The 22,730-nt window shown below is 39.9% G+C and overlaps 1 protein-coding gene across 2 annotated transcripts in view; it reads left to right on the top strand.

Moving 5' to 3' along the window:
- Positions 1 to 7,527: 7,527 nt before the first annotated feature.
- Positions 7,528 to 22,730, top strand: part of LOC137537704 (mucin-5AC-like) — a 59,400-nt gene continuing 44,197 nt past the window's right edge. Inside the window, exons 1-11 of one of the 2 annotated variants that reach the window (XM_068259640.1) lie at positions 7,528 to 7,610; positions 12,780 to 12,965; positions 13,436 to 13,498; positions 14,685 to 14,946; positions 15,166 to 15,280; positions 15,370 to 15,460; positions 15,671 to 15,777; positions 15,866 to 16,082; positions 16,251 to 16,376; positions 17,053 to 17,170; positions 21,442 to 21,580. In XM_068259640.1, the coding sequence (XP_068115741.1) occupies positions 7,550 to 7,610; positions 12,780 to 12,965; positions 13,436 to 13,498; positions 14,685 to 14,946; positions 15,166 to 15,280; positions 15,370 to 15,460; positions 15,671 to 15,777; positions 15,866 to 16,082; positions 16,251 to 16,376; positions 17,053 to 17,170; positions 21,442 to 21,580 (1,485 nt within the window). In that variant the 5' untranslated portion in view covers positions 7,528 to 7,549. Of the gene's footprint in view, positions 7,611 to 12,399; positions 12,413 to 12,779; positions 12,966 to 13,435; positions 13,499 to 14,684; positions 14,947 to 15,165; positions 15,281 to 15,369; positions 15,461 to 15,670; positions 15,778 to 15,865; positions 16,083 to 16,250; positions 16,377 to 17,052; positions 17,171 to 21,441; positions 21,581 to 22,730 lie in introns of those variants that run through there. The other variant, XM_068259641.1, reaches the window with a different exon arrangement.

Below are 22,730 nucleotides of genomic sequence, written 5' to 3'. Positions count from 1 at the left end.
GATGTTTGAGCACAAGAGGAAATTGCCAGCAAATGACCCCCGGGCCGTGGCAGTAACAGCCAGCCAGCATAGCCAAGCTTCTGGCCTGCGAAATGCTGCCATATCGAGTGGTGGAGACAAACAGCTTCAAGGGCATGATGTCAGTGGCCATCCCACGTTACGTTGTTCCCAGCCGCTACCACTTTGCGCGCTCTGCAGTGCCTGAGTTGCATGAGCACGTGGTCAGCTAAATAACCCGAAGCTTGAAGAATGCCGTTGCCTGCAAGGTTCACCTCACCACTGACACCTGGACGAGTTCGTTCGGCCAGGGTCGATACATCTCCCTTACCGCGCACTGGGTGAACCTTGTGGAGCCTGGCAGCGATTCCTCACCTGCTACGGCGCGGGTGTTGCCCACGCCGCAAACAGCTGGATAACAACAGCAGCACCTACCTCTCTGACTCCTTCTCCTCCAACGCATCTCAAAGCTGTACCTCATCCGGAAATGCTAACCCAGCACCAGCAGCAGTAGGATCGTGGAAGCAGTGCAGCACAGCTGTTGGCATGCGTCAGCAAGCGTTGCTGAAGCTGATCTGCCTTGGGGATAAGCAGCACACAGGGGAGGAAATTTGGAGGGGAATAAAGGAACAGACGGATTTGTGGCTGGCACCGCTGGACCTGAAACCGGGCATGAAGCTAGACACCTGGCACGAACTGGCAATGTACGCAATAGAGGTGCTGGCTTGCCCGGCAGCCAGCGTTATGTCGGAACGCTGTTTCAGTGCTGCCGGAGGCATCATCACAGATCGGCGTATCCGCCTCTCCACAGAAAATGCAGACCGTCTGACTCAAATTAAAATGAATCAATCCTGGATTGGAAACGACTACGCAACACTCCTGGACCCCAACCAAGTAACCTGACCGATGAACATCTGGGATGGTTTAGCGTTTCCGGTCCCTGTTTATTGAACCTCTCATCTGTATTACATTTATGACTGCATGGCGGCAAAAAGCATTGCTGCTATATCCGCACGCTTTTTGTCCTCATGCAAGGCCTGGGTTGTTGTGTCTCACAAAGCGTGGCCTTCTCCTCCTGCGCCTCCTCCTGTTCCATCACGTGTGCTGCTGCTGCTGCTGCTGCTGCTGGGTTACCGTTGCCGGTCCCTGTTTATGGAACCTCTTATCTTTATTACATTTATGACTACATGGCGGTACAAAGCATGCTATCCGCACGCTTTTTGTCCTCATGCAAGGCCTGGGTTGTTGTGTCTCACAAAGCGTGGCCTTCTCCTCCTGCGCCTCCTCCTGTTCCATCACGTGTGCTGCTGCTGCTGCTGCTGCTGCTGGGTTACCGTTGCCGCGTGGTCCCTGTTTATTGAACCTCTTATCTTTATTACATTTATGACTACATGGCGGTACAAAGCATGCTATCCGCACGCTTTTTGTCCTCATGCAAGGCCTGGGTTGTTGTGTCTCACAAAGCGTGGCCTTCTCCTCCTGCGCCTCCTCCTGTTCCATCACGTGTGCTGCTGCTGCTGCTGCTGCTGGGTTAGCGTTGCCGCGTGGTCCCTGTTTATTGAACCTCTTATCTTTATTACATTTATGACTACATGGCGGTACAAAGCATGCTATCCGCACGCTTTTTGTCCTCATGCAAGGCCTGGGTTGTTGTGTCTCACAAAGCGTGGCCTTCTCCTCCTGCGCCTCCTCCTGTTCCATCACGTGTGCTGCTGCTGGGTTAGCGTTGCCGCGTGGTCCCTGTTTATTGAACCACTTATCTTTATTACATTTATGACTGCATGGTGGTACAAAGCATGCTATCCGCACGCTTCTTGTCCTCATGCAAGGCCTGGGTTGTTGTGTCTCAAAGCGTGGCCTTCTCCTCCTGCGCCACCCTCCTCCTGTTCCATCACGTGTGCTGCTGCTGGGTTAGCATTACCGGTCCCTTTTCCTGGAACCTCTTATATGTATTACATTTATGACTGCATGCCGACAAAAAGCATGTTACCTGTGCAAAGAAAACAGACATTTCCCGCATTTAAAAGACAGTTTTCCCTTTGAAACTTTAAAATCGATTTTCTCAAAAACTATAAGCTCTTTTTGCTAAATTTTTTTTCCTCTTGTACCCACTCCCAAGGTGCACATACCCTGTAAATTTGGGGTATGTAGCATGTAAGGAGGCTTTACAAACCACAAAAGTTCGGGTCCCCATTGACTTCCATTATGTTCGGAGTTCGGGTCGAACACCCGAACATCGCGGCCATGTTCGGCCTGTTCGGCCCGAACCCGAACATCTAGATGTTCGCCCAACACTACTCGCTGGCTCTGCTGTCAGGCTGACAGCAACTCTCAGGCAACCCTACATTATTTTCACTGGAGTTCATTTTTAAATATCATGGAGTTGCCTTTATATTTTTCTCCCCTCCTCGCCTCCACTCTTCTTTATGTATGAAAGTAAAGCACATCTGCCCACATATCTTCTCTCAACTCACATAAAACATGATGTGTTTCATATGCAAAGTTGACTCTGTTTTGCCTTTTAAACAGCGATAGTTTTAGGTAAATGGGGCCCTAGGCAAAGGCGTCACTAAGGTTGGTGTCAATCAGAGCAAAAACTCATGGTGTCTCCCAGGGGTGTTGCTAGCCCCAAAGATCAGTGGTACGTGCCCCAGATCTATTCTGTCAGCTGTGGTGCCTCAATGGTGGGCATTCTGGGAGCTGTGGTGCATCAATCTGGGTATGCAAGGTGCTGTGGTGCCTCTATGTGGGCATGCTGGGTGCTGTGGCTCTTCTATGGGGGCATGCTGGGAGTTGTGGTGTCTCAGTGTGAGGCCCATGGAAGCATTGGAGGGAGGATCTACTAGAAGGTCAGGGAATGCTGTGGGGAAACTGCCAGATAACCTGGCGGCAGGCCAGCCCACCCATCAGAAAGCCAGACCATTCAGTACAGAAGCCAGGTAACTCTGCTTAGTTATGTTTAAGTGACACTGTCTATTTATATGATATTTGTTGTTTGATGTTTATCAGTGGAGAGCGGGGCTTCAGATAACATTTTGCTGGGCAGGCCTACTTAAACCGCCGTTAAGTTCATGTAAATTTGGCTCAACCCATGACCCCAAGCATATTCTGGTGCGTGACCACACCCATTTTCTGGCTGGAGTGCCCAAAAGTGCCTCGGATCTCTTATGGTCCTAGCAACGCCCCTGGTGTCTCCTCTCTCTTATCCCATTCTGAACAAAATTAATATTACCTTTTTGGAGTAAGATTACTTGTTACTGAAATTTGTTGAGAATAGGTTTTGAAAGGGGTTAGCCTGGATCCATTTGTCATAAGGGGAGAAGAGTTAGGGTTAGGGATTGTTATACTGGCCACACTTTGCTATGGGTGCAATCTGGCCATGTTTGCTGGGGGGAAAGAGGGAGGAGTACAGCACTGGTTACACTTGATATTGTTGGTCGGGAGAGTTTTCACGTGATACACTTGCTATGGTAGGTGGGAGGAGGGTTTAATGATTGTTATGCTGGCCACACTATGGGGGTGGGAGTGTGCCCATGTTTGCTGTGGGGGTGAAGGAGGGGTAACATGCATACACTTGCTATTGGGGGGGCACCTTTGCTAAGGGGTGAATAGGGGGATGTTAAGGTGATCATCACATGGCCATGTTGGCCTCTGAACTCCGTTATTAGCTTATCATAGAGCAGCCAGAATGGAGAAGAGCAGGACATCAGGCACTAGCCTGGTCTATAGTTACATTGTCTTGCACCACCTTCCATTAGCCTTGAGCTTGGTGTCACCCCCCTGCTGGTAACACCTGGTGCGGTCTGCACCTACCTCACCCCCATAATGATGCTACTGCCCTTAGTTTTTTTCAGTAAGTTTTATGCAGCCACAATGGCTCACAATGATGGAATCCCTCTTAAGCCTTTGTATATGTGGTCTAATTATCAAGCAGCATTGTTAGTGTAGAGTCCCAGCCTCTTTCCTTTTGGAAGCACATGACCCCTCCTTACCACCAGTGAGGTATGTGTTATTTTCAAAGTAGCTACAGTTTATTCACAACAGTTGCACTGGAATATTTGTCTTCATTCTGTATGCTTCAACGTTGTTCACTTTTTGCCCATTGCGTATGCTTTTCTTTTGAAGTCCATAAAGTCCTGGTTATTCTAACTGGGGTCACCTTACTTTACCTCATTAGCTAGAATAACAGTTTCCTTTTAAATAATCATGCATGGCCAGACCTTGGCAATGAATGCATCAGCCCCCACCCACCCCATGCAACATTTTGGAGCACCCTTATCACTTTTGGATGATCCCAGTTATACTGGTTTGGATCTATTCCAGTAAAGGGGTCTGATTCATACTGTATGTGCTAGATCACGTTTGTGTCCTTATGTAGAGAAGAAAAGGATTGGCACTACCTACTAGCTGATTCCTTGTATTATTGCCACATCACGCCTGCATCTAGTACCCGTCGATACTTCATCACATGGCATGTCACTGCTAACCTGAAGAATGGCATTGTTACACTCACAAGGAAGTTATGTTTTGTGACACAAATGTATGACTATACAGTACAGTAAGCCTTGGAACAGTGCCGGATATCCCTGCTATTTTTGGACCTACTACATTATGTGCCCGTCCCTTCAGCTTCACATTATCTGCCACTGGCTACAATGATGGAAGCTGATACTCAGAACTTGCTCCATGCCTTATACATGGACAGTTGAGCTCTTCAGCGCTGCAGCATTTGGTTCACCTGCTCAAAGCTCATTGCATGGGAAGTCGGATAGCAGACTCTCAATAATGGGGTGTAACTTTCTTCTGACTACACCATTGGCTGCTTCAGTACTTGGTTAGAGGTATCAAATTGTATTGAGTTTCAAATAATGTTTCCAAGGTAAGAGCGGCCTATACAAAGTCAACCCAACATGCAGCCAGGTTAAGTTACTTAGTGACCCATCTGAAAATTCACCCCAGATCCTGATGTGAGTGGACACAGTTAATCAAACACTTTATAAGCACATATAATGGTTACCTAAGCAGGCAAACTGGTTTTGGGCATAGAATATTCTCTAATAATCTTGTTCATTAATATTACACTTCATAGGCCCTAGTTGTTGTCCTTTTATATTCCATTTTGAGGTCCCTGAAGGTTGAAGACATTGGTTACAAGTGTGGTTTCTCTGTTTGCAAAAATTATAGAAGTACACAGTCAATAGGTGATTGAGAAAATCTTATGGGACTCTAGGATGCAGACTAGTTAAAAATGTTCACCTATTATACCTAGTAGCACAGTGGTTAATGAGAAGTTTAAGCATGGAGTGGATAGCAGAAGTGTCAGTATAAGGGGACAGCTCAGGATGAATGTTTGTAGAGGATCGCAAAATACAAAGATACTCAAATAAAAACTGAAAAAGGCATCTCTTCGGCATGTAGTGGCCTGTGCCCTTTGAGCTATCCCAAATGGTTTAAAATATAATCTTATCACCTTTGACTTTGCATTGACTTTAATAATAGTTAGGACTAGTTTGTGCAATCATAATATGTAATCAACCTAGCTGCTGGAGAAGTGCTCATTATTTGATGATGCTCAAATATCTGCCAGACTGTGTAAAGTTTAAATATCATCCTTATTATCAACAACATCATCATCATCATCAGCATCAGCATCATCTGGCATATCTTGTTTATTGTAACATATTGGTTACACTTTTACTTGGTATCCTAAAATGGAAATTTCAAGACAGGGCTTCTAACGTATGAGTTTGGTGCAGCTATAGCAGCAATGCCATAGCCCGTGCCCAGGTAATTTGGGGATCCAGCAATCCTGGATTACTTCTCTCTCTGAATTACTATGATTCGGAGAGGGAATAGTAATTAACAACTCACAGAATTTGTGCGGCAGCAGGGTGAGCCATCGTTCAGCTAACCCTGCAGCAAAATGACAGGTGCCCAAAACAAATGTACATGGAACTTTATCTCAAACTTCTATTAGTGATGGATATGGTAAGAAGATGTTTGAACCAATAAACCATTTTTTTCTATCACTGCCTGTCTCCCTTTTTGTCTCTTTCCTCTGCTACCTTCACTATATTTCCCTTTAGAATTTCTACTGGGAAGACATTACCACTAGCCTATAGTACTCTACTAAAGGTTATAAAGAGAATTTACTCTAGGGAGAGGAAGCTACAAACCCAAACACATATTAAAACTATCTTAATGTAAATAACAAAAAACTAGTTCTGAGCAAAGTGGAGAATTGTTAGGACGTCTGCCAAGTTTTTATTGCTGTTTGTCTCTTCATTCGGAAGATAACCTCTTCTCATTTCCTGTCCTTGGTTAGCCACAGCACTTGGGGTGACTTCTATAATTGTATACTTGTCTAGAATATGAGTTGTGGTATGTACAGTTTTCAATGGAAACGCTTTTCTAGAAATGAGTGAGAAAGATGACATCACTTTTAGTAGGGAGAGCTCCATTGACCCTCTGTTTTTTTATTAAAGTGAACCAGAGACAAAACACACTCATGTATTTTACCATATACATCACTGGGAACATTACAGAAAACACCTACCCTGCTCTCTGTTTCATGCTTCACTGCTCACCCTGCTTCTTATCAGCCCTGATAAAATCCCAGATTGAGCATTCAGTCTGGCTTTGCTCAGGAATCATTATACCTGAGTCTGTCTTCTCTGGTGTCTTTTCAAGCCCAATCCTGCCCCCTTCTGGCTCTGCTATAATGACTCAGCTATAATGATTCCTGAGCAAAGCCAGACTAAACGCTCAGTCTGGGATTTTATCAGGGCTGTTAAGAAGCAGGCTGAGCAGTGAAGAATGAAACAGAGAGCAGAGTAGGTGTTTTCTGTAATGTTCCCAGTGATATACATGGTAAAATACATGAGGGTGCTTAGTCTCTGGTTTACTTTAAACATATGGGAAATCTTCACAATGAAGGTACAGCAGTAAAAACATAAAGAGGTCTCATCGTTTTACAAAAAAATGGCTTGGGTTCCACATTAAAGTTGAACTACAAGGAAAACAATTGGTGGTTTCTTATCATGCTGCTATTGATTATTATGCTGATATACACGTGAAACAGTTTTTTCCATTTGTTTAAGAGGATGTCATGAGAATAATCTACAATTTACATATTTATCTTTTCAATGTAAAAATGGCAGCATGAAAACTCTTCTGAATTTAACTTTCTGACTATCAAAGGGGAAAATGCCTGTATTAAACATGTTATTCTCTTTTAATAACCGAAAGAAACTGAAAGACTCCTTCTCTGGAAAGCACACAGTATACTTATCTATTTTCCCTGCTTATCTGTATAAGGAAGGCATGCACATAAACACACATACAAATGCATACACAGCGTGTACAGTTCACACCTTGTTACAGCATCCTCCCTTACACCTGTAAGTAGGAGAGAGACCAACAACTCCTCCCAAGTTACCTGTGTGGAGCAATCTTGGCACGATGCCAGGCTGCTGTGACAAGTGTATATAAAGATCACTCACCCATCAGTTCTCTGCCTAGTCCCCACTCTGCTGTTCCAGCTACTAAGGACATGGGGACCTCCAACAGGATCCCGCTGTGGATCCTACTAGTCATCTTGGCCCCTATCAGTGGTAAGTATACTGGGATTATATCAAATGAATAACTAACAGCTCACAGATACTGTCTTTATAACATGTTTTACATATCCCTGCTATATTTATAAAAAAAAAAAAACTTAAGTAAAGAAATGTTACACGTAAATGATACTTCTATGTATAAATGACTGGTCCCCCGCTTATAACTTGAATGACGGCAGTTGATTATCAGATAATATTTTTTAAGGAGCGATAAATATCTTTTCATTTCCCAAAATGTTTCATTTAATCGATGAAAACAAAGAAATACAGTAAATACATAAAAGATCATTATACAATTACATTCATTTCTAAGAGATTATTGGACTTGCTTTGATTATATTTTATTTTTTTCCAACATTTCTTCACAGTTAAAAATAAATGCTATCCTATTCAATAAAGCCTTTATGTACCGATTTGTCTTTCCAACTCGTAGACTATGGGTTAACTTTTTTAGTTAATGATTTTATTACTCCCTGTTTCCTATTGTTCTGATATTATTTTCATTTTGTGTTTACAAAGTGCTGACATTTTTTTCTGCAGCACTTTAAAGAGTACATTACATTATTTCAATCAATAATTGTCCCTGAAAGAGTTCACAATGGAATCCCTGTCATAGTTGAATGTCCCTACCATAGCCTAAGGAATATTTCTGTGGGTACACAGTTATCTTACCATTGTTTTGGGGATGTGGGAGGAATCTGGAGTGTCTGGAGTATACCCATGCAAACACAGAGGAAAACATACCAACCCCATGTGTCCAGGTTGTGATTTAAACCTAGGATGCTATCACTGCAAATCAAGAGAGCTAGTGGCCACTTAAACACTTTGTCACCTTGCTGTCCTTATTACAGATAAATCTAGCCTTGCACTTATAGCAAAATAGAATAGATTTTACAGTTACCAGGAAACTACACTTGGATTAAAAAAGAAATAAGCCAAGGATCTTTAGCATAGTTACAACTACTGCAGTGAATTTACAATCTTTAGTGTTATAAAGCATTCAGAAATGTTATTGTCTTTGTACACATCCCTGACTTTACAGTGATTTGTTCTTCCTAGAGCGGGTATGACTAAGACCATCATATTAATTGCATTACTCTTACAATCAGTCTATAACACTAATTATTATTATTATGTTTTAGTATCTATATACATCTTCTGCAGCTCTGTACAGAGTATATTGTCTTGTCACTTATTTGTCCCTCAGAGGGGCTCACAATCTAGTCCCTACCATAGTCATATGTCTTTGTGTGTATCGTGTAGTGTATGTATGGTAGTCTAAAGGAAACCCACACAGCCACAGAAAGAACATACAAACTCTGTGCAGATAGTGCTAACCCATATGCCACCGTGCTGCTATATATATTGCTATATACATTTCACTCTGAGTACATGAAGTTATTAGAATGAACACAGTTGATGTATTGGTTAAGTCCAATGAGCAAATATGAAGCTCTATCAACTTTTAAAGTATACCTAATATGTTTAATACCTCTTAATTTGGTACAACGCTGTTTTTAAGATGCTGTATACAAATACGATAGTTGTTCTTCAGTATATAGCTTACCTTATACACACATTTAAGATAATAAATAGAAAATACCATCCTTCATACAGCACTGAAAGCTACAGATACACACAGACATAACAGTGGGATGTGCAAAGCATGATCCCACCACTACCATCTTTTCATGTGTCACATAAGCTGTACAGAAAAAAAAACACTGCCTGTATCTCTCCATAAATCCTGATGGTGTGAGAAGTGGCTGAGATATTGCATCAATTATTTGCCTGTCACATTAGTATTTTGGAGACTTTATCTAACCTAGTCCATGCTGTCACTACCAGTTACCTAGCGCTGAAATATTAACACTTCTTTTAGCATACTAATCCTTCTATTTTAGTATGTTCTGAATAACCAACTCATAAATGCATATAAAGATAAAGTCAGAACACATTCTGGGAAGTGACTCAGAAGATAGGTTTAGAGAAAACTGTATCTGTTTCCCAGTGCAACCAATCACGTTTTAGCTGTTAAAGGAAACAAAGATGCTGATTGGTGGTTCTGGGCACCTACTACTCTTATACCTACTACTAAACTGATCCAGTTGGCTTTGCATGTCTTGATAAATCTGACCCAGAAATTATATAAAGGGAAAGTAACATCTTTATAATCAGAAATGCAACAGCAACCAGGATATCAACAGCTTTGCCATGCTAGCCTCTATCATTCTTAATGACTGATTTCTTTTAAACGTAATATTTAAACTTAATATCCCTGGTTCAAATCCCAGCCAGGACAACATTTGCAAGGAGTTTGTATGTTCTACCCGTGTCTGTGTGGGTTTTCTCCAGGCAATCTGGTTTCCCCCCACATCCCAAAAACATACAGATAACTTTATTGGTTTCCCCCAAATTGGCCCTTGACTATGATACATACACTACATGATACATGCATAGACATATGACTATGGTAGGGACTAGATTGTGAGCCCCTCTGAGGGACAGTTAGTGACAAGACAATATATACCCTGTACAGTGTTGCAGAAGATGTCGGAGCTATATAAATACTAAATAATTATAATAAAAATAACAATAATAATAATAATAAATAGGAAAAATGTACCCTAATAGTGTGCCTGATGACCCTTTTCAGTGTTTTCACTGACAGTTTTTCATCAAGATGACATGCAGGGGCAAACTAGACTTAATAGAGCCCCCTTTATGCCAGAATTCCATGTGATTGGGAGCCGCGAATGGCAGCAGAGAATGTTTTGCTGTGAAGCAGCTTCTGGAAGCAGGAACACATTACACACACTCCTGCACACGGTTTTCGCAAGCAAATGGGGAGATTTCTTTGCTAATTGGCTGCACTTGGGGAGAGGGAGGAGGAGGGCCCCCCAAAGCCTTTGGGTCCCCCTAGGATGAAAGGGGCCGCAGGGGTGATTGTTGTATCCACGATAAAATGGAATTCTGCTTTTTACTACAGACCAGAGCTCACTAGACAATTTGATATTGTGTAGTGTATTACACTCAAATAAACCAAGCAGTTCACTATCTGCCTATTTATCTACCTATCTCTCTCTCTATCTGTTTACTTATCTCATGCACAGCCATTCAAGGAAAAAGTAGCAAACTTGCTTTATGTAAATGCTGCTGAAATACTATTTGCACAGTTGTCATTAAAGTCACTACCACTGAACAGGAGTGCTGACAGTAGTTCTTGCACAGTGTTTACTAGCTAAAACCACAGGCAAAATCACACCAGAAATTTCCTTTACTCATTTCACATAAGTTATGAAAAAAGCATCATAGCAGATGTACCACAAGAATTATATAAAATCACTGATTTAATTTTCTTTGGTAGTTACTGTAGGCACTGATAAAACATCCACAACGCTCACAATTGGGGTTAAAACAATAACTTAAAAAAAACAAACTTGTATAATGCCATTTCTATAAGTCTTGGCATGGCTCTTACAAAATCATTCACATCACTCCTTGCTACAGAAGAGCTTACAATCTAATACACCATAAATACCTGTAATTGATAGGAGAAAGAAAGACCATATTGTTCTATATTCTACCTAGCCCCTTCTTGGTGATGGAAGACCATCCCAATGTACAGATTTAATGATACAGCACTCTCAATATTTTATAGGAGGTGGTATAGCTACCTCAACAATCAGAACAGATGGAAAGGTATTATTATTATGGGATTATGTGGTAGGTTTCAATCACTATAGGTGGAATTGCTACATTTGTGTGTGGGTTCACTGGTTTGCAGTTTTTTTTTAACTAACATAATTGAAATTGACATAAGATCAGTTAGTAAGTGGCATTAATTCAGCTAGCTTACCCAAGCACCCTTATTCATTGCTTTGGAAGAAAGGGAACAAGTCAACAGTTATGCCTGTCTGGTACCCACTGTTCTCCAAGCAGGAATAAATAAATAAACTGAGATCTACAACTTTTTCTGAGCCAGGAACGTGGAGGTTGCTTTCACAGATATCAGCTATAAAAATCAGTTGTTGAATTGGATAATTGTTTTCTAATGTCTATATACAGCTTTAGTCACTACTGATCTAGCAATGTTTGACTCAGAGACATATTTCTTCCCTAAAGGCAGAAGATACTGTTGACTTCACATAAAAGGGATTGCCTGTTTGAGTGTGACTGTATTGTGTGTACTAATCCCTGCATGTAACAATACAAACATCCCTTTTGTGAACAATAACACAAACCAGTATCCATCACTCAAATACAGCTCTTCACATAATGAACGTATGTTTATTATCTTGTCTTATTATCTTTGATTTATAAGACATCAACATTCTATGTAGCACTGTGGATTAAATAAGTTCAGTGAAATACTAACTTGACATGAATAATCAGTGAAATGTGACACTAGAGGACAGGCGTACACTGCCAAAAAAGAGCTTATGATTTATCATGTGTAAAAGTATTTTGTCAAATGCAATCTAAGCAGCAGGTGACAGTTTAGATGACATATATAGGTGAAGCTCAAATGTTGGAATACCATACAAGCTATGGGTTAAGGTTGCCAAGCATCTTTTTCTAAATTTGATATTTGTAATTTTTATAGATCTGTAATTTTTATAGATACAGACAAGAGTACGTAAATATTTTAACTGCCCATCATGTAAGCGGCAGTTCCCTGCTTATGAAATCAGGTGCCTGATGCACAAACTGCTGGTAAATTTGCCATGCACAAGTAGCATGTGGTAATTTTACCGGTATTAACGCCATGGGAGTAGAGCGTGTTGCACTATTAGGTCAATATGCATTATCTGTGCTACATGGGGGTTGCTGTGGTAAAACATGGAACGCTACTTTTGTAGGTAGCATACCATGTGTTACCATAGCAACGCGTGCATTATGCTCCAGGCATTATTACTGATAAAATGGCTGTTTGCTGCCTGCCAGCAAATGTACCAGTGGTCCATGCATCAGGCCCCTAGGTACAAGACTCTTTCAACTTCAGCCAATCAGTTTCTCCAGTTTCCATTATTTAAATGCAAGATAATCTGTATGCTAGTGAGTGCTTTATTATCAGCAATGCTAAGGTTTTCTGATTTATTAAGAATGAAACCTAGGTAGAAATGTATTTAACCAGTCTTTCCATTTACTTTTCTATTGCAGCTCAAATGTTTGGAGATTATGCTGTAGAGGAGACTGAGACTGAGACAGAGACAACTTATGACTACACAGGTGATGAGACTGTAGAAGAGCAAGTACAAAATGTACAGGTACAACAGCAACAACAACAAGACCAATGGCAACAACAACAACAACAGCAACAATGGCAGCAATCACAGAAACAAAATGGTAAGCTTAAATTGAACTTCTACAGGAAATGTTAAGTGAACTGAACTGCTGAGCTATGCTTTATTAACACCTCTCCCCTCCTACGCTTACACTTCATGAACCTGGAAACTAGCTTGAGGTATAGAAATAACGAAGGTCCACTTCCAAAATCTAAGCTTATGTCTAAAATGTTCTATAGATGCCAAATAAGTAACTGTTGCATAGGTGATGAATGTTGACTGTCCTATACCACTTTTTTTCTGCAAATATCAACAATAGTAATTGAAATTTGTGTGGAATTAGCATGAAATATTCTTTATACTTAAATAGATCATGCAGTCATCAACAAACTCAAAGCATCAATTGTATAATTCTATAAAAAAAATTATGAAATGCATCCTGGAAATAATGAATAATTCATAATAACCCAAAATGTTTCTGAATACAAAACCATCTTTGCAATATATAACAACATATTTTATTATTTTTAGGTATAATAAGTGGTGGTGCAAGGGTCTCAGTGATCCAGCTTACTACTAAACTTCCTGTGAAGGGTAAGTTCTAAAGGTTCTAACTATACTATATGGTGAATCTCATACTCAGTATTACATACCTACTGTGCAGGGTGTACAGACTATAACAATGCGATAACAGTACCAGTCTAAATGCATGTATTTATCTAAAGTGCTAAATACAAACCTATTTAATGTACTCAAAATAAATGTCAACAAAAGGAAGCTTTTCATTGATAACTGTTTTCATGTAGTAACTGATAAGTCCTTCCTTACGAATGTGTAAGTGTCAGCTTCACTTAAAGTTTGCCTGAACTACCGTATTTTTCAGACCATAAAGGTGCGTACACACGCACTACTAAAGAGAACGAATGGGTCCGCCAGACCCTCCCGCTGGGCGGTCATTCTCCTGGCAGTAGTGCATTTGTACAGTCTGTCTGCAGACTGATAAGGCTGATTCTGAACGATCCGCTCAGCGGATACAAGCCAGGGCTTTAGCGGTACCTGTTGCAGGACTTCTGGATTGGGTATGTGTGTAGGGAGAGGACACCTGGCAATGTACATTCGGACCATAAGACGCACTGACTATCAACCCCCCCCCCGCTTTTGGGGAAGAAAAAGTGAGTCTTACGGTCTGAAAAATACGGTAAGTTCACAAAATTAAACTTAGCATATGGCTCCATGTCTAGTGGCTCTACTTCCCAAACTGCCTAACAGTTTGCTTAAAACTCTTTTTTCTAAGCCCCACCTAGGCCCTTCTGTACAAGCATGTAGGCCTATTACCTGTTGACACCTTACCATCAATTCTGGAGCCAGCAAAGAACACAACCATATGAAGACCCTCTAAAACCCTCTAGCAGTCACATTGGCAGGACCTCCAAGTCTCAGAATTTTTATAGAAACAGGCATAATGCTCAGTAAGTTTTCTTTAATATTCATGGATAAAAGTTGGATCAATGCTTTAACAAGCATCTCAGAAGCAAGACAGACAGATAGCTAAGACTACCAATCCCAAAGTGGTAGGGTTGAATTCTGAAGTTAGTTCCATGTAAATTATTCTATATCAACTAATTTCACAAGTTTAATGCAGAAAAATCATACAGAAGAATGTTAATTTATAATTTTTTTTGTAAAATGTAGGAAGTTTTCTTTTCAATAAGAAGACTGTACACAAGTCTATTTCGGCATAGGGTATATATATTTACATTTTCCAATATATTTTTTGCAGCTTTAAATGTAGCTCACAACAACAGAGTCTGCAGCACCTGGGGTAATTTCCACTTCAAGAATTTTGATGGGGATGTCTTCAACTTCCCGGGCACCTGCAACTACATCTTATCCTCTCACTGTAAGAGCAGCTACGAGGATTTCAACATTCAGTTGCGACGCTCTGTTGTGGACAATGTTCCAGTCATTGAGAAGGTCTCCATGAAATTAGATGGTCTTGTTGTGGTACTAAGTCCAAATGCTGCTTCCGTGAATGGTGACAGGTAAGCTGCTAAACAAGAAGGATCTTTCTACACAGTCAATACTACTTCCCTGAAAAACAAGAGAGTTAGCTTAACTGTCAAACAGTAACGTATGATTAATCATTTTTTGTAGAAGAAGTTGCGAATAAGCATGGTTCTACGTACAAATTAGCATGTATTAGTTAGATCAGATGTAAAACTACTAACAATAAATACATATTTACCTTTAAATTATTCTAGAGTACAGCTACCCTACAGTGGGTCAGGAGTTCAAATAGAAAAACATGGAGTATATCTCACTGTGACTTCTAAGCTTGGTCTGGTCTTCATGTGGAACGATGATGACAGCCTTCTGGTACGAAAATAGAACAATTTGTTTTTGCTAACTATTGCGGTTTTTCTTTGTTTTGCATATAACTCTATCTTTCCATGTTATTCCTACAGCTGGAACTGGATTCTAAGTATGCAAACACAACTTGTGGATTGTGTGGTGACTTCAACAGCATATCCATCCACAACGAATTCATTGCTAATGGTAAGTTACTTCACATTTTTTTTTTTTGGGGGGGGGGGGGGTTAGAGCAGGAGATAAGACATAAAGCAAACTGAACAGTGTATTACTTCAAAAATAGGTATTTATATGGCATCATTGTTGGGTACAAAGTTTTCCATGTTGCAGGTCCTGAATGAAGAAAAGTTTTTTTGCTTAATCGCTAGAAACCAATACTTTATTCTATTCTTCTAGGTGTTCAGATCACAGAAACTCAGTTTGGAAACCTACAGAAACTAGATGGACCCACGGAGCAGTGTCAAGATGTACCACCTACTCCCAAGAGCAACTGCACAGACTTTGTAAGTTATAATGATCAAAGTTGTTATGGTTTATGTTTAGTTCCCATGTCCTACTATTAATATGACGGCTCTCATATCTGTTTTACAGGACAACATCTGTGAGTCAATCCTTTTAGGTTCAGCCTTCTCAAGTTGTCATTCCATAGTGGCTGTTGAGCCATATATTGAGGCCTGTGTGCAAGACCTGTGCAAATGTACCAGCCAAACTAGTGCTCAGTGCCAATGTGCTACATTTGCAGAATATTCAAGGCAGTGTGCCCATGCTGGTGGAGAGCCTCAGAACTGGAGAACAAAAGATTTGTGCCGTAAGCATCTGAGTTTATTTTTTATTTTTTGTTTTACTTTTTTGAATGAACATAATGAAACTAAGATGTGAATCATTTTAAGAGGTAAAACCACATCTAATATATTTAACTCAATGTAAAAAAATGGTTTTAGTGAAAATGACTCAATATTTTCATTATTATAAACAGCCAAAAGTTGTCCTTACAACATGGAGTACCAAGAATGTGGTTCACCTTGTGCAGACACTTGCACCAACCCAGAGAGAGGCGTTCTTTGTGAAAACCACTGCTTGGAAGGATGTTTCTGCCCCCCAGGTATGTGCCCTATATTCATTTTTATTTATCCTTATTTTTCGGACCACAAGATGCACCTAGGTTTAGAGGACAAAAACCAGAAAAAAAAAAAAAGATATATATATATATATATATATATATATATATATATATATATATATATATATATATATATATATATATATATATATATACCAAACTTGGTGCATCCATGGTGAAGGGGCATCTTGTGCATTATGCCCCCTTTGTATCCAATGCACCCTTGTACCTCTTAAGTCTTGCTGTGTCCTCCTCTGTCCCCTTTATGTCCTACTCTGTTCCCTTTGTGTTCTCCTGTGTCCCCCATGTATCTGCCTCTGTCCTCCTTGTGTCCTCCTCTATGCTCCTTTGTGTCTCCCTTGAGTCCTCCTCTATGCCCCTTTGTGTCTACCTGTGTCCTCCATTTGTCCCCCTGCGTTCTCCTCTGCATGGACACAGTACAGTGAGTCCATGACATTGCAACGGGTTGGCAGTTTGTATTGGCAGGTGTTCACAAGTCAGGAACTCCCAGCATATGGACTCTAAGATGCATTGACTTTTTTCCCTCACTTTTGGGGGAGAAAAGTGAGTCTTATGGTCCAGAAAATACAGTAATTATTGTCAATATCATTTTTAATGTGTTGGGGGATAACTCAACTAATATCCAAATCTGTTACAGGAACTGTATTTGACGACATTAACACCTTGGGCTGTGTTCCTCTTGAAAAATGCTCCTGTACCTTTAACAGTAATGCCTATGCTGCTGGAACATCCTATGCTACTCCCTGCAGTGCTTGGTAAGTGTGCAGTATGCATTTTACTTTAAAACATGCAGGTTACTCTAGAATCCAGCCATCAGCTCATTGCACGTCTGAAGGCAAACATACTGAATAAATTAGAAGAAAAGGTGTTTGCTATTTTATTTTAAACACTTTATGACAACCTGACTTATAAAAATGTCCTGCTAGAACCTCTTAATGGCTCCAGGACGTTTTTATAAGTCAGACAGTGTTGCTGCTGCTGTGCACGTGCACGTCAAAATAGTGGGGGAAAAACACCCCAAAAAAAGACACCTTTATTTCCAAATACTATATTGTCACCATACTTTGTACTAGTGACATAATTAAAATCTTGTGATAACCAGACCAAATAGGCAGATAAAATGTGTGGGTTTTATGTACAGTAGCAGTGTTAATATTAAAACTATAGGGGATGAAATTGGAGAAATAGTGTATTTTTTCATTTTTTCCTTGATTTTCCCTTTAAAATGCATAGAAAATAAAGTAATTACTGAAAACAAATATCAACCCCAAAAAGCCCGACTGGTGGTGAAAAAAGCAAGATATAGATCATTTCATTGTGATTTGTAGTGATTAAGCTATTGGCAAATGAAAGGGATAAGCACTGAAAGGGGAAAATCGCTCTTGTCCGTTAGGGTAAAAACGTCTTTGGGGTGAAGTGGTTAAATTATAGCTGCAAATTCTTAAAGGAAATACGAGAGAGGGATAAGGCGGCTGACATATTTCTTTTTAAACAATGCCAGTTGCCTGATTATCGTGTTTATTCTCTGCTTCTAATATTTTTAGCCATAACAACAGCAAACAAGCATGCTCTGACTGAAGTCTGACTAAATTACCTGCATGCTTGTTCCAGGCATGTAATTCAGACACTAACACAGCCAAAGAGATCAGCGGAATGCCAGGCAACTGGTATTGTTTAAAAAAAAATAGCAGCCTCCATTTGCCTCTCACTTAAAGAGTAAAATAGGTAGAAAAAACAAAGTTTTGTAAAAGTAATACCTTTAAAGAGTATAAAGTTTCACAAAGTCTTTCTACCTCATTTCTTTCCCCTGATTGCCCCCTCAGAGTAAATTAACTGATCATATTTCAGATAAAATACATTAAGATTTATCTTTAACCAATAAGCACTGCAATCTAACCTTGTAAGAATGTAGATTACTTCAGTCCAGTGCTCTTGGCTCCCCTTGTTCCTGTCTTATTAATTCTTGATTTGTTGTGCATTGTCCCTATACACAAGTCAATTGGTTAAATGGACTTGGAGTACTAGTGATCACATGCATGACTGAGAAAACAAAATGGAGGGCTTTGTAAGCAGGATGCCACATCCTTGCTTATTGTCTGGTGTATTTCATAGAAAGGGAGATACCATATGACATTTGTATGTGTCAATTGTTTTTATGGGGGATTGAGCAGTAGCATCCCATTCTCTTTTCCATGTGTAACATTCATGTACTGCAGCCCCTTTCTCTCATTCACAGCTCCCTTGGGCATTAACTTCTCTTTTTTTATATGTTGCTCCCCATTTGCAGCTTTCACTTTCATATGTAGCAACCCCTATTTCAAGTCTAGGTGCCCCCTTGGGTTGCAGCTGCTCAAGGTCTGGGCCTTTGTGGTCATTACATAAATGTAGCCCTGGTGGGACTTATGGATTGCAGTACCGTTATCCTTAAAATTAACAAACAGAAGGGAACCTGAGAATACAAGCGCCACACCATAAATCAGAGTCATAAAAGATATTGGGAGGGCGGGGTTAACAATGATAGAATTGTATTGTTGATTTTTATAAACCACAGATATTCTCTTTTGCTTGGGTAATATTAACACCAGTTGTACATTAATATTTTTGGATTTTGAACAAAACATCTGAATTAACAAATTAGGTTTCACAATAGTGAAAATGCCGATAGCCAGGGATCAACATAAAATAGTTTTACATTAAATTGGGTTTCTACAGTCTCGTAAAATGCCACACATGGAAGGTAACTGAACAGAATATGGTAGTTCAAAAAAACTGTGGTGTAAAGTCTAAAGCTAAAGCCGGAAATATATATCCGACCAGACACTGAACTTTTCACCAACATCGTGGGCTTTTGGTCAATAGAAGACCTCTCACCGATTGGGTAGTGCGTAGAATAAATACAAAGCCAATTATATTATAAGCCCATGTTCAGTGCTATCATAACAACACCCTACACTCAAACATTGGCTGATTAAGTGCAAACTCCTCACTTAGATTAATAGATGTATGATATGGCGTAAAGTGTTTGTAACATATCACCACCCTGATAGGCTTTGTTCTTGGCTTGGTTGTAATCTTTTTTAATATTGACATTTGCTCACAAAGATAAAGAACCGGTTCTTTTAGATTAGCTGCATAGCTGTGCCTCTTTACACATTTTGGAAGAAGGCCACCTTTAGCTATTAAAGGTGGTTCCCAGCTGGAGGATTTCTGGTGATCCCTAAAAATTCACATGTATACTTGAGAAAGTCGACAAACTGTATACATACTGTATGTGTGTGTGGGTAAAATTTTAAGATTAGGAGCTTCTATTTGCTCCTGGATGTCTGCCTGCTCTCAGCCTCAAAGAGATACCGTACATTGATTGTATTCCACACTGGCAACATTTCTAATCCTTCTAATCCTAAAGCAATCTATATACAAAGGATAGCAAGCAATTTCACTCAGTCAATCATTCTGAATTACAAAACAGATCAGTGAAAGGTGAACAGCAAAGAACATATAAAAAGAAACACTGAAAAGTGAAAGTAACAATGTTTGCTCTTTTTGTTATCTAGTATTTATTATTTGTATAGCAATGACATCTTCCACAGGGCTTTTCAGATTATATAGTTTGCTCAGTAACTGTCCCTCCGAGGGGCTCACAATAAAATTCTTACCAGACACTTATGTCCATCATTGTCTAATGCTGGGAATACACGGCTCGATTTTGAGTCATTAAGAAGTCTCGATAGATAATTTCCGACAAATCCGATCACCATTCGATCATTTCGTCGCTTGATTTCTCATTGAATTGAATTGAAAAAACAAAGATAAGAAAAATGGGCAGAAGATAAGAGAATCGAGCGGGCAAAACGATTGGGCGCAGAATTGAGCACCAGAATCGACTCCTGTATTCCCAGCATGAGTCCAAATTTGATGGAAGCCAATTAACTTATCTGTGTTTTGAGAAAATGTAGTGCATGGAAGAAACCAACCCACACAGGGAGAACATACTCTATGCTGATAGTGTCCTGGCCAAGATTTTTACCTCAGCCTTGCAAGACAAGAGTGCTATATTCCCTACACCACCCAAACCTAAAACAGAAAAACTTACAAAATGCATTCGATATCAATAAAATCCATCCTATACTTTCAGCATTCTCATTTAATTACAATATATCCTATACTTTTAGCATTTACATTAAGGGAGTGTGAGTGTGTGCTAGTACAGAATCATCTGTTTAAATAAATATATTAACTTTACATTAAAGGTGGCTGTTGTACATTCTACAGTGGCTATACACGCAACAATTTCCCAGTCGACTCCATGGAGATTTGATCACTCCTATCAAATTGGGGTTGCGATTGATTCCTTAAAATATTTGATTCAATCAATTGTTCTCAAAAATCGATCAAAAATATGAATCGGTCTGGACAAAAAAATCTAGGTCGAGTGGGGGGGGGGGGGGGGGCTGTGGACGATCGATAGGCCACAGCCTTGCACTGCATCCAACAGTGCAACGCTGCGGTTCATTCAATTTTTAATAGGTTCCCTACTAGAATTTTTAAAAAAATCAATGTGCTTTATTTGGTAGGAATTGATTCATTTCTGGAAAGAATCGATCAATTTGGAACATTGGGTAGAAATCTATAAGTGAATGGCCAGCTTAAGAAATCTAGCAACATCATTCTTTTTCATGTTTTTATAGTCACTTGAAAAGCAAGTAGCTCAGATTCTAAATGCTGATAACTGCTGACCTTGGTATTATATAAGCTGTGATTCTGTTCAGGGAAACAAACATCACAGAATGTAGTATTTGCCTTCAAACATTCCTTCCAAAGGATTTCTGGATTTCATTTACAGAAAAAAAAAAACCTGCCAGAGACATGTTGGCACACAGTACAGTGATCAGGCAAATACTATGTTGACTTTGCTATTTTAACTCACTGCACTGTGCAGTGTGAACTTTCTATTATTATCCATTTCTGACTTTTTGCTTGTGTTATAGTCTGACTGAGTAGACTTTTTATTTTTTATTTTTAACAGCGTATGCAAAGGAGGAAAATGGGACTGTGATAGCATGCCTTGCCCAGGAAGTTGTTCTATTGAGGGTGGATCTCATATTACTACTTACGATCAAACTCATTACAGCATTCATGGTGACTGCAACTATGTTCTGTCCAAGGTATTTATATATGTACATTATTAAGCACTTTGGGACCTTTTATTGGAAAACTACGTTGTGTTAGTGGACAGTAGTTTTGTAACATCAGGCGGTGAGTGGCGGGGGTGCTACTATGGGACCGCTGGTATGAAAATCTATGTTGTGTCAGAAACTAATGTCCACAAACACAACAAAAATGTTATGAAATGGTTAAAGGAGAACTCAGAAATTTCACTGGGTGCTTTAGAGCCATATTAAATTGTTTTTTTTTTGGTACTTATGTATTATCCCGTCTGGAAAGTTTTGAAGCTTTTTATTAAAGTTCTGTTTGATCCCCTGGCCAGATCTAACCATTTTTTGGAAAGCTGAAAGTCCCGGCTTCCCTTTGCACTGGGTCCCGAGTCAATGCGATGCCCCATTCCCAATTTAGGGGAAGTTTGAGGGACGAGTGTCCCGTGCACTTTGCTGCAGAGAGCACAGTGGAATTGAGTCTCCTGCACATGCCAGTAAGACAGAGAGGAGACGGAGGTGCATAGCTGTGCTGCTCCTTCATCTGTAATGAGAGACCCAGGGCACTTGACATAAGTTTTGAAGACACAGATTTATGTTGTGAAGGAAGAAGGAGACCTATCGGGTGTGCTGCTTATCATCATGTCGGGTTCATCCCTACTTCTGTAATTGCACTTTCTGCAGCCAAGTTCAGGGGACACCCCTCCTTCAAAACCTCATAACTTGGGAACTGAGCATCATACCGACTCGGGAGCTGGTGCAACAGAAAGCCAGTTTTTTTAAAAATGGTCAGATCCTTCTGGAGGAGGAAACAGACCTTTAACAAAAAGCTGACAAACTTTACAAACGGGATAATACGTAAGTACCTTTTTTTTTTTACTTATTTCAAAAAGGTCATTATAAGAAAAAACTCATTCACTGTACAGTATGATCACTTTGTACACTGCAATTCATACAATCTGTAATAGGTTTAACAATGTTTGTAGCTTGCAGTGTTTAAAATTAGCAACTTTTCAACAGTTACCTTTCTTGCAAAAAGTTTTTTTTCTAATTCCAAATAGAAGTATTCAAATACATTATCACTTAAATTCATGATTAAATGTAGATGATGGCATCAATCAGATGATATACCGTATACAAAATATATGTTCCCCTTTAAATG

The sequence above is a fragment of the Hyperolius riggenbachi genome, chromosome 11, assembly GCF_040937935.1.
Source record: "Hyperolius riggenbachi isolate aHypRig1 chromosome 11, aHypRig1.pri, whole genome shotgun sequence".
NCBI classification, from domain to species: Eukaryota; Metazoa; Chordata; class Amphibia; order Anura; family Hyperoliidae; genus Hyperolius; species Hyperolius riggenbachi.
The sequence above is the reverse complement of the archived record's forward strand: the minus strand, read 5'-3'. Positions and strand labels throughout refer to the sequence as shown.